Source organism: Chiloscyllium plagiosum, unplaced genomic scaffold (assembly GCF_037043375.1).
Source record: "Chiloscyllium plagiosum isolate Xiang-an unplaced genomic scaffold, Cpla_swu_hap1 HiC_scaffold_13, whole genome shotgun sequence".
In the NCBI taxonomy this organism is placed as follows: Eukaryota; Metazoa; Chordata; class Chondrichthyes; order Orectolobiformes; family Hemiscylliidae; genus Chiloscyllium; species Chiloscyllium plagiosum.
In genome coordinates this window covers 3,862,195-3,877,915 of record NW_028270151.1, presented here as the reverse complement: position 1 = coordinate 3,877,915, position 15,721 = coordinate 3,862,195, and the positions used below count along the sequence as shown (strand labels likewise).

General features: G+C 43.8%; 1 protein-coding gene across 7 annotated transcripts in view; it reads right to left on the bottom strand.

Moving 5' to 3' along the window:
* The window catches only part of mffa (mitochondrial fission factor a), a 46,006-nt gene extending 30,687 nt beyond the window's left edge, over positions 1 to 15,319 (bottom strand). For 2 of the 7 annotated variants that reach the window (XM_087993281.1, XM_087993283.1), the window contains exons 1-2: positions 15,069 to 15,319; positions 10,136 to 10,353 (exon numbers count right to left, since the gene is read on the bottom strand). In XM_087993281.1, the coding sequence (XP_087849407.1) occupies positions 10,136 to 10,349 (214 nt within the window). In that variant the 5' untranslated portion in view covers positions 10,350 to 10,353; positions 15,069 to 15,319. Of the gene's footprint in view, positions 1 to 10,135; positions 10,354 to 14,661; positions 15,046 to 15,068 lie in introns of those variants that run through there. The other 5 variants (XM_043702855.2, XM_087993280.1, XM_087993282.1 and 2 more) reach the window with 4 other exon arrangements.
* Positions 15,320 to 15,721: the final 402 nt, after the last annotated feature.

Sequence of the window (15,721 nt, the reverse complement as noted above, 5' to 3'; positions counted from 1 at the left end):
GGGGAAATTGCGGTGTTTGAAGAAGGAGGCCGTTTGGGTAGTTCAGTAGTGGAATTGGTTCTCCTGGGAGCAGATGTGGCAGAGGCGAAGGAATTGGGAATATGGGATGGCATTTTTACAGGGGGCAGGGTGGGAAGAGGTGTAATCTAGGTAGCTGTGGGAGTCGGTCGGTTTGTAGTAAAACGCCTGTGTTGAGTCGGTTGCCCGAGATAGAAATGGAGAGATCTAGAAAGGAGAGGGAGGAGTCTGAGACGGTCCAGGTAAATTTGAGGTCGGGGTGGAAGGTGTTAGTAAAGTGGATGAACTGTTCAACCTCCACGTGGGAGGACGAGAGGTAGTTTGGCGCACCGATCTTTACACTGCTGAAGCTAGACGCGAATTCGTGGATACCTCCTCCTACTGCCCCCTTGACTATAACCCACTGGTCCTTGCCTTCCACCCCACCAACCTCTGGATACATCGTGTCATCCTCCGTCATTTCCGCCACCTCCAAACAGACCCCACCAGCAGGGATATATTTCCCTCCCCACCCCTATCAGCGTTCTGGAGAGACCACTCCCTCCATGACTCCCTCGTCAGGTCCACACCTCCCACCAACCCAACCTCCACTCCCAGCACCTTCCCCTGCAACCGCAAGAAGTGCAAACTTGCGCCCACACCTCCGCCCTCACCTCCCTCCAAGGCCCCAATGGATCCTTCCATATCCGTCGCAAATTCACCTGCACCTCCAAACACATCATTTACTGTATCCGCTGCACCCGATGTGGTCTCCTCTACATTGGGGAGACAGGCCGCCTACTTGCGGAATGTTTCATGGAACACCTCTGGGACACCCGCACCAACCAACCCAACCGCCCCGTGGCTGAACACTTTAACTCCCCCTCCCACTCCACCAAGGACATCCAGGTCCTTGGTCTCCTCCATCGCCAGACCCTGACCACATGACACCTGGAGGAAGAGCGTCTCGTCTTCCGCCTAGAAACCCTCCAACCACATGGAATGAATATAGACTTCTCCAGCTTCCTCATTTCCCCTCCTCCCCACCTTATCTCAGTTCCAACCCCCGGATTCAGCACCGCCCTCTTGACCTGCAATCTTCTTCCCGACCTCTCCGCCCCCACCCTCTCTCCGGTCTATCACCCTCACCCTCACCTCCTTCCACCTATTGTATTCCCAGCACCCCTTCCCCAAATTCCCTCCCCCCTACCTTTTATCTCAGCCCACTTGGCACATCAGCCTCATTCCTGAAGAAGGGCTTATGCCCGAAACGTCGATTCTCCTGCTCCTCGGATGCTGCCTGGCCTGCTGTGTTTTTCCAGCACTACATTTTTCAACCCTGGTCTCCAGCATCTGCAGTACTCACTTTCTCCTATTTAAATGTCGAGTCCACTCTACCATTAAATGCGATCATTGTTGATCTGACAAACCTCAACCCACTTTCCTGCCTTTTTCCCTTAAATTATATAGACTATTGTATGGATTATTTTTTGGACTCAAAAGGTTTTTAAAAAGATTACAACTTCACAAATCTCTGCTCTGAAATATAAATTATGCCACAAGTATACAATAAAATGGGTATCAAAGTATTTATCATATACCATGGGTTCAAGAACCACTCCTATGCATGATGGCGAAAGAGGATGCATTCATAACACAGCCAAATAGGTTGAGTAAGAATCTGCAAATCCTTCCAAAATACATCAATAGCAGGTGGTGACTGTAGAGGAGATTCCTGCTCTCTTGATTGCTGAGGACAAAAATCAAATCCTCTACTCAAGTATCCAAAGCTCCAAATTACAAAATGCACATTGCCACAGAACTCAAGACTCCTTCAGAGATCAGTTGGCTCAGTAAACTGGGCTACTATTGTTAACTGGTTTGGTGCCAATGTAATGGGGTTCAATCTCCGATCTAATTGGAGTGGATTCGGCACCTGGTTCATTGCCTTGGTCATGGCGGAGATTGGGACATTGTGGGTGGAAACTAACTATGAGAAGAACACTGCAAAAGTAGAGTCAGAGATGTACCGCATGGAAACAGACCCTTCGGTCCAATTGTCCATGCCGACCAGATATCCTAACTTAATCTAGCCCCATTTGCCAGCACTTGGCCCTTTATCCCTCTAAACCCTTCCTATTCATATACCCATCCAGATGCCTTTTAAATGCTGTAGTTTGTTTCTTTCTTCAGAACGAAGATGGAACACTTAGGTCAGATAACCTAGAAGGATCTGTGTGTGTGCAAAGAATGTAATACCTCATTATGTACATAAGACACAGGAGCAGGCTGAACTACCTCATCTCCATTTGCAAAGTTCTCTCGGGTAGAGAATTACAAACTTTGGTACCTTGCTTGCACTGCATTTGGAAAGACAGGGTTTGATTAGGAGTAGTCAGCATGGCTTTGTGAGTCGGAGATCATGCCTCACAAATTTGTTAGAGTTCTTTGATGAAATAACCAGGAAAGTTGATGAGGGCAGGGTGGTAGATGTAGTCGACACAGACTTCAGTAAGGCCTTTGATCAGATTCCACATGGTAAGCTGTTCTGAAGGTCAGAATCATGGAATCCAGGGGGATTTGGCAAATTGGACACAAAATTGTCTGGATTGTATGAATCTGGATCAGTGGTGCTGGAAGAGCACAGCAATTCAGGCAGCATCCGAGGACAGGCAAAATCGACGTTTCAGGTAAAAGCCCTTCATCAGGAATAAAGGCAGAGAGCCTGAAGCGTGGAGTGTGGAAGGATGCCTGTCGGACTGGAGGCCTGTGACTAGGGGAGTGCCTCAGGGGTTGGCGCTGGGCCCATTACTGTTTGTTATTGATATCAATGATTTGGAATGTCGAATCAAGGTAGGAGTTTCATGGTGAATATTAGAGCCTTAAGGAGTTTAGTGTAACAGAGGGATCTTGGAGTTCAGGTTCACAGTTCACTGAAAGTGGAGTCATAGGTAGGCAGGACAGTGAAGAAGGCTTTTGGCATACTGACCTTCATCACACAGGGCACTGAGCATAGAAGTTTGGAAGTTATGTTGCAGTTATACAGGACATTGGTGAGGCCGCACTTGGAGTATCACGTTCAGTTTGGGTCACTTTGTTTACATGAAAGATATTACTAAAATGAAAAGAGTGCAGAAGAAATTTACAAGGATGTTGTCTGGACTCAATGGTCCTAGTTATAGGGAGAGGTTGGACAAACTAGGACATTTTTCCTTAAAGTGTAGGAGACTGAGGGGGGAGGTTATAGATGTGTATAAGATCATGAGAGGCATGGATAGGGTGAATGCACTCAGTCTTTTCCAGTGTTGGGGAATCGAGGACTAGAGGGCATCAGTTTAAGGTTAGAGGGGAAAGAATAAAAGGGAACCCAAGGGGCAACTACTTTAAAAATGCAGAGGGTGGCACGCATATGGAATGAGCTGCCAACAGACATGTTTGATGCAGGTAGATTAATAACATTTAAATGCATTTGGACAAACACATGGATAGGAAAGGATAAGAAAGATATGCGCCAAGTGCAAGGAAATGGGGTTTGCGTGGATGGACATTTTGATCAGCATGGACCAATTTGGACCAAAGGAAAGCCTTCAGAAATGGGATAATGAGAATCCAGAGAAAGTATATTCCTGTTAGGGCGAAAGGAAAGGCTGGTAGGTATAGGGAATGCTGGATGATTAAAGAAATTGAGGGTTTGGTTAAGAAAAACAAGGAAGCATATGTCAGGTATAGATAGGATAGATCGAGTGAATCCTTAGAAGAGTATAAAGGAAGTAGGAGTATACTTAAGAGGGAAATCAGGAGGGCAAAAAAAGGGGACATGAGATAGCTTTGGCAAATAGAATTAAGGAGAACCAAAGAGTTTTTACAAATTCATTAAGGGCAAAAGGGTAACTAGGGAGAGAATAGGGCCCCTCAAGGCGACCTTTGTGTGGAGCCGCAGAAAATGGGGGAGATACCAAATGAGTATTTTTCATCAGTATTTACTGTGGAGAAGGATATGGAACATATAGATTGTAGGAAAATAGATGGTGACACCTTGCAAAAAGTCCATGTTACAGAGGAGGAAGTGCTGGATTTCTTGAAACGCATAAAAGTGGATAAATCCCCAGGACCTGATCAGGTGCACCCAAGAACTCTGTGGGAAGCTAGAGAAGTGATTGCTGGGCCTCTTGCATCGATAGTCACAGGTGAGGTGCCAGAAGACTATAGGTTGGCTTACATGGTGCCACTGTTTAAGAAGGGTGGTAAGGACAAGCCAGGGAACTATAGACCGGTGAGCCTGATGTCGGTGGTGGGCAAGGACTGATTAGGGATAGTCAACATGGCTTTGTGTGTGGGAAATCATGTCTCACAAATTTGATTGAGTTTTTTGAGGAAGTAACAAAGAGGATTGATCAGGGCAGAGCTGTAAATGTGATCTATATGGACTTCTGTTTGGCATTCAACAAGGTTTCCCATGGGAGACTGATTAGCAAGGTTATATCTCATGGAATACAGGAAGAACTAGCCATTTGGATACAGAATTGGCTCAAAGGTAGAAGACAGAGGGTGGTGGTGGAGGGTTGTTTTTCAGACTGGAGGCCTGTGACCAGTGGAGTGCCACAAGGATCGGTGATGAGTCCTCTACCTTTTGTCATTTACATAAATGATTTGGATGCGAGCATAAGAGGCACAGTTAGTAAGTTTGCAGGTGACACTAAAATTGGAGGTGTAGTGGACAGCGAAGAGGGTCACCTCAAATTACAACAGGATCTTGACCAGTTGGGCCAATGGGCTGAGAAGTGGCAGATGGAGTTCAATTCAGATAAATGAGAAGTTCTGCATTTTGGGAAAGCAAATCTTAGCAGAACTTATACACTTAATGGTAAGGTTCTAGGGAGTTTTGCTGAATAAAGAGATCTTGGAGTGCAGGTCCATAGGTCCTTGAAAGTGGAGTTGCAGGTAGGTAGGATAGTGAAGGCGGCATTTGGTATGCTTTCTTTTATTGGTCAGAGTATTGAGTACAGGAGTTGGGAGATCATGTTGCAGCTGTACAGGACATTGGTTAAGCCACTGTTGGAATATTCTGGTGCAATTCTGGTCTCCTTCCTATCGTAAAGATATTGTGAAATTTGAAAGGGTGCAGAAAAGATTTACAAGGATGTTGCCAGGGTTGGAGGATTTGAGCTATAGGGAGAGGCTTAACAGGCTGGGGCTGTTTCTCTGGAGCGTCGGAGGCTGAGGGGTGACCTTATAGAGGTTTACAAAATTATGAGGGGCATTAGATTAGATTAGATTACATTACAGTGTGGAAACAGGCCCGTTGGCCCAACAAGTCCACACCGACCCGCCGAAGCGTAACCCACCCATACCCCTTACCTAACACTGCGGGCAATTTAGCGTGGTCAATTCACCTGACCTACACATCTTTGGACTCTGGGAGGAAACCGGAGCACCCGGAGGAAACCCACGCAGACACGGGGAGAACGTGCAAACTCCACACAGTCAGTCGCCTGAGGCAGGAATTGAACCCAGATCTCTGGCGCTGTGAGGCAGCAGTGCTAACCACTGTGCCACCGTGCCGCCCTTATAGGGCATGTATAGGATAAATATGCAAAGTCTTTTCCCTAGGGGTCGGGGAGTCCAGAACTAGAGGGCATAGGTTTAGGATGAGAGGGGAAAGATATAAAAGAGACGTAAGGGGCAACTTTTTCACGCAGAGGGTGGTACGTGTATGGAATGAGCTGCCAGAGGAAGTGGTGGAGGCTGGTACAATTGCAACATTTATGAGGCATTTGGATGGGTATATGAATAGGAAGGGTTTGGAGGGATATGGGCCAGGTGCTGGCAGGTGGGACTAGATTGGGTTGGGGTATCTGGTCGGCATGGACGAGTTGGATCGAAGGGTCTGTTTCCATGCTGTACATCTCTATGACCTATCTCTGTGCTGTAGGACTCTACGATGGATTAGCCTTGGAGCAAATACCAGTGCCTCCATCCCTTACAGCGAAGGACATAAATGATACACAACATTCAAACTAAAAGTGCAACTTCCTGTGTGTTAGGAACTGGTCATAATTTGCAATCACTTGAAAAATGCAGTATTGCAGAAGTTGGCTTTGGTGGACAGAATAGAGGCACAGAAAACATGCACAAAATAATACTAGAAACACAGGTGGTGCTTTTTAGCAGCCAACAAATACATTTTCAGCAAAGCATAACTTCTACATGGTATGGTTTGCAATTTGAACAAAGTGAGGACTGCAGATGCTGGAGAATCAGAGTCAAAAAAGGGTGGCGCTGGAAAGGCACAGCAGGTTAGGTAGCATCTGAGGAACAGAAGAGTCGACGTTTCGGGCATAATCTCTTCATCAGGAATGTGAAGGGGGAAAGAGGGATGAGAAATAAATAGGGGGTGGGGTAGGCGGGCCCCTTATAAAAAAGACTAAAAGTTTTTTTTATATCTATAAAGGGCAAAAGAGGGAACAAAGTGGAAAATGATGCTGGAGAGACAGTAGTGGGGACAAAGAAATGGCTGAGGGACTGAATAATTACTTCTCGACAGTCTTCACAGTGGAAGACATGAGTAATATCCCAAAAATTCAATGTGTAGGAGAAGTAGGGAATACAGCCGGAGGAATCTGCTTTCCCATTCAATGAGATAGCTCATCTGAAAACCTTCAACTCCGCATTCTTACATTTTTCTACAGCTATTAATTTTCTTATTGATCTAAATGTATCTGATCCTTAAACATACTTGAAGACTCTCTACAACCCTCTAATGCAAAGAATTCTACAGATTCATTGCTCTCAATAGAAAAGAAAATTGTAGGGATATAAGAACTGGTGCAGACCATTGCGCTGCCCCACCATTCAATACCATCATGGCTGACTGAACACTTCAATGGTTTATGCCCACCTCATCCACATAACCCTGGACGTCACTAGTAGTCAGAAATCTATCAACCTCTATCTTAAACAAACTGAAAGACTGAACTTCACAGCTCTCTGTGTTGAAGGATTTCAAGGACATCCCTTTAATTATTTGATTAGCTTTAATGAGATCACCTTTCATTCTTTGAAATTCTAGAGGATAGAGACCCAATTTCTCTTCATAACACAGTCCCGCCAACCTGGGAACAAGTCTGGTGAACCTTCATTGCAAGCCTTCTTTGGCAATTAAATACTTCCTGACATAGAGACCAAAACTGGGCCTAAGGTGTAGTCTGATCAAGCTTCTGTTTAATTCAAGCCACACTTCACTATTCCTGTACTCAAATCTTCTTGCAATAAAGGCTAACATTCTTGTGGTTTTCCTAATAGCATGCTAGCCATGATGTGGCGATGCCGGTGTTGGACTGGCGGTGGACAAGATCAGAAGTCACATGACACCAGGTACAGTCCAACAAATTTATTTAAAATTATAAGCTTTTGGAGTACTAATTCTTTGTCAGGTAAAGTGGATGGAGGTGCACAGGCACACAATACATAAGCTGAAAATGTGTTGCTGGAACAGCGCAGCAGGTCAGGTAGCATCCAGGGAACAGGAGAATCGGCGTTTCGGGCATAAGCCCTTCTTCAGAAGGGCTTATGTCCGAAACATCGATTCTCCTGTTCCCTGGATGCTGCCTGACCTGCTGCGCTGTTCCAGCAACACATTTTCAGCTCTGATCTCCAGCATCTGCAGACCTCACTCTCTCCTCACACAATACATAAGGTCAAGAGACAATGGCAAGATAATTTGAGGCAATTAAGAGTGTCAACCCAGTAAGTACAAATAGCGTGAGTAGTGTCGACAAACTGAATAACAAGTCTCTATCTTAATTAGTTAAAAATCACAACACCAGGAGGCTCAAAATAAACCTGTTGGACTATAACCTGGTGTTGTTTGATTTTTAACTTTGTCCATCCCAGTCCAACACCGGCTCCTCCAAATCAAGGCTACCTTTATTAGTTTGTATAGTTTTTGATTACTTGTTACTTTGGCTAAACCCTCGTCATGCGACACTGATACCTACTCGTTATTCTAACCATTTTGTTTGTCTCCAGTACGATCTTATTTTTCATTATTTGTAATTATCTCTCTGCCTTAATTAATTAGTGCATAGATCATCCCTTCACTCGTAATTGAGCTGTTGACATTTTACTTACACCAGTTGTATTAATCTGTTGACACTCCTGATTACCTGAAAAGACTTGTTATTCAGCCTGCTGACACTACTCTCACAATTTGTACTCACCTGTTGACACTCTTAATTACCTCAAATTATCTTGCCATTATTCCTCTGCTATATATTGTGCCTGTTGCAGGTTCAAGTGGCTGTCGGAGGGGAGGCCCGTGGCTGTGAGGGTGACCACGGTCGGGGACATGCTGGGTGGCGGAAGTCTGGGCTGGACGCTACCGCAGGATATAGCGAGCAGGGCAGCGGTAGACATCTGGTTCGTGGCCACTGCCATTTGACGCCTTAAAATGGCGGTACTCGGACCCGACAGAGCACCAGTTGGAGGTTGCTCAGGTGTGTGGTGGAATCCCGTCTGCGCTCACCCCTGCATGCGGTGCTGTGGAGTCCGTGGACCACGTATATATCGGGTGTGGTTGCTTGCACTCCCTTTTCAATTTTCTAGAGAACCTTCTCCTATGCTTTTGGTTGCACTTCAGTCCTTTGCTCCTGATCTTTGGGCACCCGGTACAGAGGGGGGAAGAGTAGGTCAGAGGATTTCCTCGTGGGTCTGCTCCTGGTCCTGGCAAACTGGCCATAAACAGGTCCAGGCAGCAGGCCGCAGAAGGGGTTGTTATGGCCAATTGCCTGCCCCTCTTCTGTGGTTATGTTCGAGCCTGTGTGTCCCTGGAGAGGGAGCACGCAGTGTCTACCAACACCCTCGAGCTGTTGGGAGAGGTGGGTCGTGCAAGGAGTGGAGTGCTTTATTTCCCCCTCCAACTCTATTTTGATTTAACCCCTTCCCTCCCCTTTACTGTTTGATCACGCATTGTCCTTTGATGAGAAGGGCATTGCTTGTCACTGGCCACTCGGGTGTTGCCTTTCTTCCTGGTGGAAATTGAATAAAGATTTGTACACTTGTTGTCCTTCACCTTGTCTCACACCTGCGCGCACACAATTATGGGTGCTGGGGAAAATATCAGCACTACCGCAGTTAGGTGGTACTGTGGGGGTAAGGATGGGGATAAAAGAATGTATTTTAAAAATATTAGCAGGGGATTTAGAAATTTCAGAGCTTTTGTGTCCCATGATCCTGTCCCACCAGCTACCAGCGCTCTGGAAGCTTGTACTCCCAAATAAACCTGTTGGACTATACCTGGTGTTGTGCAATTTTTAACTTTGGAAGCAAAGATGATATTGGACACATAGATATTGAAGTGTGGGAATTGTAATATGCATGCTGTCATTTGTATTACATTTGAAGGTATTCTGTAATGCAGTACAGCAAGCTTTGGCCTGTGTTATTTTCTTCATATGAGGTAAACAATCATTGTCCTGTTTTCCTGAAGTTCTCTTATTAATTTGTCAAGTTGACCCCTGTAACACTGACTATGCCCAAACATATCATTATCATGCAGTGCCTATCTATCCTGTCCTTTACATTAGATTATAATGTCTTGCTACTGCAGATGCAAGGCTAACAGATCTGTACTTCCCTTTCTTCTCTGTCTCCCTTCTTAAACAGTGGAGGGAAATTTGCTATCTACCAAGTGGCTAGAATCAATTAAGAACGTGGAGACTTCTGGAAGATTTCTGGCAACCTTATTGGCAGATGAAAGCTCTCTTTAAAAAAAAAAATCCTCACCTTTGTCTTAATTGGGTGACAGCTTACTCTGAAGATATGCCCTACAGTTTGATACTCTTAAAAAACATCTTTAAATGTCCTAAAAATATCTTCACCCAGAGAGTGGTGAATCTCACTACTGTATGGAGTGATTGAGATGAATTACATTGATGTATTTAAGAGGAAGCTAGATATGTAAGTGAAAAAGAATTAGAAAGATATGTTGATAAAGCTAGAGAAGGTCTGTATGAAGCACAAACATCACTTCAGAGCCCTTTGAGCCTCATGTTTATTATGATGTTGTACATTCAATGTAATTCAGTTGTGACATAATATTTCTTTACTATAGTTTTAGCCTGAACCAGGAATAGAGTACCTGCTATAAAAATCCTTTCTGGCACCTCCATCACAACTGTGTTGTTCTGACAATCGCCTTTTGCCCACCTGTCTTCACCATCTTCTGGTGCAACCTGTAGCTTCTCGGGTACTCTCATTCGCTGGCTAATGCCTTCAGTGTAATCCATCTCATACTGGATGCGGTTAATTTCAGCCATATCAGCGGCAGGGGAAGGAAATGCTGCTACATTCATGATACTGCAAAATAATAATGAACATTAGAACAAGCATGGCAACCATAAAAAGAATTAAATGCTAGATAAACCTTAACTGCAAAAGAAAATTAAACACAATCCACAAACTGAAATGGAATGTATCAGAAATTAATATAACTCTTATCAGGAATAAGCACACTATTAAAACAGTCTCCAAACATTGGGCTCCCTACTGTCTGACTCGAACTGGCCTTGTACAATTCAAAAATATCTGAAAAGTTAGTTACAGAATATCTTTAGGGGAATTTCAGTACCCCTTCCCTAATTTATAATTAGAATGCACAACTGCAGCATTGTCACTAGTGCTTCAGCAGATGTGTGGAATTCTCATATATCCAGTAAGTTACAGCTTTTATTATACAAAACATCTTGTTTTGGGAGACACCAATTTGAGCTATGTAACACTACAACAGTAATGTGCATTTTTACAACATCATTAGCATACTAAAATATCTCAAAGTGCACCACAAAGGTACATACAACAAAAAAAAAATTTAGATCAAGGAAGGCGTTATTAGGAAGGTTACCAAAAGCTTGTTCAAATAACTGGGTTTTTAAAATTCAAGATGTGGATATTTATAGCCCATTCCTAGGTACACTTGAGAAGGTGGTGGTGAGCTGCCTTCTTGAACCACTGCAATTCATGTACTGTAGGTTGACCCACAATGCCCTCAGGGAAGGAAGTCCCAGACTTTGACCCAGTGACAGTGAAGGAACAGCGATATATTTCAAGTCAGAATGGTGAGTAGCTTGCTGGTGCTGGTGCTCCTGGGTATCTGCTGCCCTTGTCCTTCTGGCCAATACTGGTTGGGGGTTTGGAAGTTGCTGTCTCAGGAGCCTGGGTGAATCTTTGCAGTGCAGCCTGTGGATGGAACCAACTGCTGCTTTCAATTTTGGTGGTAGGAGGAGTGTGGTGCCAATCAAGTGGGTTGCTTCATCCTGGATTGTCCCAAACCTCAAGTGTTGATGGAGCTGCACTAATCCAGGTAAGTGGGGAATATTCCAAGACATTCCTGACTTGTGCCTTCTAGATGGTAGATAGGCAACGGGGAGTCAGGAGATGAGTTACTTGCTGCACTATTCCTAGTATCTGACATGCTTTTGTAGCCATGCTATTTATATGGCGATTCCAGCTGAGTTCCTGGTCATAGATAACCCCCATGATGTTGAGAGTGATGGACTCCGTACTTGTGAAGCCATGAAAGAAAATATGCAGTGGTTAGATTGTCTCTTACGGGAGATAGTCATTGCCTGGCATTTGTGTTCCAATGTTACTTTCCATTTTTCAGCCCAGGAAAATTTGCAGGTCTCAATACATTTGAACATGGACAGTTTCAGTATCTGAAGAGTTGTGAATGGTGCTGAATATTGTGCAATCAGTGAATATCTCCACTTCTGACCTTATGTTGGAGGTCAGGTCACTAATGAAGCACCTGAGGATGGCTGGTCTCGAACACTAACCTGAGGAACTCCTACAGAGATGTCCTGGCACTGACATGATCGACTTCCAACAACCACAACTATCTTTCCACATGCCGGGTATGATTCCAAACAGTGGAGAATTTGTCCCCATTCCCATTGATTCCAGTTTTTAATGAGAATTAAGCATTTTTCAAATGAGAATCTTAAAGGGGAAAGGGATGTTCAAAGGCATAATGAGCTTAAGAATAGACTTCCAGAATTTGGAATGCAGATGGTGGAATACAGTTTTCAGTAGGAGAAAGTGAGGACTGCAGATGCTGGAGATCAGAGCTGAAAATGTGTTGCTGGAAAAGCGCAGCAGGTCAGGCAGCATCCGAGGAGCAGGAGAATCGACATTTCGGGCATGAGCCCTTCTTCAGGAATCCTGAAGAAGGGCTCATGCCCGAAACGTCGATTCTCCTGCTGTTTGGATGCTGCCTGACCTGCTGCGCTTTTCCAGCAACACATTTTCAGCTTCAGTTTTCAGTAGCAAGGCAGGGAGAAATGATGAGTGCAGGAAGGCAAAATACTGATGGTCACCAATAATGCTAGCAGTGAATGCCATCCGACATGATAAATTACTAATATAGTTATAATGCCGGTATTGGACTGGGTGGACAAAGTGCAATTTCTCCAAAGAATATCAGCATGGCATAATGAAACTACCCGAGTAACAACATTGAGTATATTTTTTATATTTACAACATACACAGTAATGTTGTCATTCTATTATAATTTCTATTAATATTATCACGTCAGTTAGAAATTAAAAATCATTAATTCAAGACCCGAGTAGAGGGGGAACAATCATGAGTTGGCACAGAGGGTGCTAGAACATGGAAAAATACCACAAACAATGCTGGAAGCAGAATATATATGACAAAGAACAAGTGGATAAATGGTTTAAAATGAAAAGGGTTTGGGGAAAGAAAGCAGGGATGTGCCTAAATGATCAACTCTTTCAGATGGTTCCCATAAATATGATGGCCCTCTTTTGTGACGTGAAATTCTATGGTTCTACTGTTCTCGCTTTGACTATATTCTACAGAGTAGCATACTTGTAATTGGTTAATACGTATTGGCTCTTATTATTAACTATTAGATGTTGGTTAGCTCAGTTGTCTAGATAGCTAACACGTAATTTGGAATTATGCCAATAGCCTGGGTTTGATTCCTGTTTCAGCTGAGGTAGACTTTGGAACTATTGCTTTGCCCTGCCCCCACGAATGAAAGGCAATGGAAAACCATCACAAATAAAAATGACCATGAAAATGGCTCAGGATGAAGCATCAGTAAACAATGAGCCGATGACTAACCTTCAGGTAAATCAACATGGCATTATTAACAAAGATTTCAAAAATGCCGAAGGAAATTCATTTCCTTTGCTCCCTAGCATCCTCAGGAAAATTCATCACATGCTGCTCATGCTCCTAGCCAATAAATTATATGAATAAGCACTCAGGACTTGAGAGGAGGAACATGCCTAATTCTGCCAATTTAATCAGTATAAAGGTAAATTGACAAAATATAAACAATTAATTAAGTCTGTGTGTGTGCCTATTCATGACTCACTGGAGCATCAGCCTTAAATGACACAACCATTTGAATCACTGTTTTTATTTTGTACTCCATGGCAACACAAAAAACTGTGGATGCTGGGAATCTGAAACAAAAACAAGCATGATTAGCAACATCTGTAGATGGAAAAGCAGAGTTTAATTTTTCAAGTCCTGTGACCCTTCATCAGAATGACAAAAACCTGCCGAGTTTCTTTGGCACTTTGTGTATTTGTGTTAATGGAGAACAAAAGTTGAAGTTAAGTAACCAACTTTTCACAGGACAGCAATATAATTCACATACCCAATTCAAATTTTACAATATTTAGGGAAGCAGCTCAAACAAATTAGTTCTCGTTTAAATAAAACTATGGAGAAAATACAGTAATATACAAGAATTAATGTATTGGTCATAGTGGAATGCCATTTTGAGTTATTCAAGACAAGGTGAACCACGTCACTCAAGCTTTACTGATTTTGCTTGGTTTCAAACATTGGAGCCGTTTAAAGCTGAAGCAACATGATCACTTGCCATGTACAAAAGCAATGTTGTCACTGAACCAATTTCTTCATGCTGGACAGTTCTTGTATTTACAATCCACCAGTGTGCTGATACTTGACATTTTTGGATGCAATTTTCACAAAAAGGTCATAGTTTAAGGATGAGCGGGCCTAAACTAGAATGTTTTCATCAACAATGTTAGCAAAAGGAGAAATAGCTCAAACAAAGGAAATTAAACAAAAGTAAAACCAAAATGTAGTACTAAATACTAATCCTTCCTGATGTATTCAGAGCTGGCAGAAAAATTAGATTGCTAAAATATTAGTTAGAACATTTTTAAGTGTTGAAAGAAAGAACTTGTACTTTACCATGAGTGGAATCTTTCTTCTCCCAGTAGCCATTTATTAAAAAAATTCTAAGGCCTCCTACAGTACTGCACCATAACTGACTCCCAGAAATGCAAGTAATGTCTCTGAATTTCCCCTGCAGTTTTTTTTTTGAAAGGTCACTTCCTTTCACTCAGCACCATCATCCTCAGCAATGTGAAAAATGTCAACGTGAATAAAATACATCTTGCCCCAATTATTTAATAACTCATCCACTAAACTATCCATTTCTGCTAGATTTATTCCTATAGTCAATCACCTCCTTTCAAAAACATTTCGAATATCCAATTTTCCTATCGCTCCTGTTGAACAGACTTGGAAAAAATCTTACATTGGAGACAGTACATAAGACACAACGTAACATTTTAAAATTTACAAATACCTACAGAAATGGCTGCTGCTACATCCGGTAAAGGAGCTTGCTCTTTCTAATGGGTGTCCCAACATTTGTGGTTAGTTGGATTGGCTTCCTGTTATCTGTTCAAACATTGGGCTTTGACCTCAAAAGGGCAATATTTACCACATTGACGCAAGATTTCCAAGTCCGAGACGGAGTTCGGATCTCACAACTGGATGGTGAAGCCATAGGATGAAGCTGTCAAACCAGGGCCAGTGAGGGCAAGGGGGGGGGGGAAGAGAGACAAACGTTGATAAAGGGTCAACCGCGGCCCTTCACTTGAATTGCATTTTAATTCTGGTCTCCTTTCTCGGAGAAGCTCGACCTAAACTCTTTTATTTCTTCTATTTTTACTGATATTTTCTCACAGCCCCCAGTCCCCTTCCCGATGTTTACCTCCGCTCGGTCCTGCGGCGGCTTCACTGCTTGGAAAAACAGGCCAGGGCTCTGACTCGATTCCAGGCCGCAGCCTCTGAATTGATAGCGAAAGTTACGATTTTTTTTTCCCTTCCTGTCCAAATCGAAGATCGTCCGGACTTCGTATCACAGCGCGGGAGACATTACGAATACAGTGACACCCAGGTGCCTGCTTCTTCCAACCGAGCGGGACGTCTTGAAGGAGAGAGGCAACCGAAGCAGAAGACCCCGATCGCCTCAGGCCATCGGCGACATCGCGCACGCGCACGATCCGACAGCCGGCACTACGCACGCCCACCTGATGGCAGCTGGCACCCGTGACCCGTGCACGTCCCTTACAGTGCGCATGCTCACTACCTGGCACCTGCCCCCAAGCACCCTTTCCTACACTGCGCACGCTCAGTAGCTCGCAGTCGACGTGCATGCACGTCACGGAGTCTGCGACGAAAGCTTCACCTGCCAATCGAAATGGCGGGAAGATAGTGATGGCCGTTGGAGTTTAGTATGGAATATGTGTATGTGAGGTACGATGACAAGCTTGGAACTAAATCACTCTCACGTGAAGAAAGGGTACAGTGTATTTGGGTCCTGCATTGAGATTGTGCGGGTTCTTTTGGAGGTTTGATGGTTGA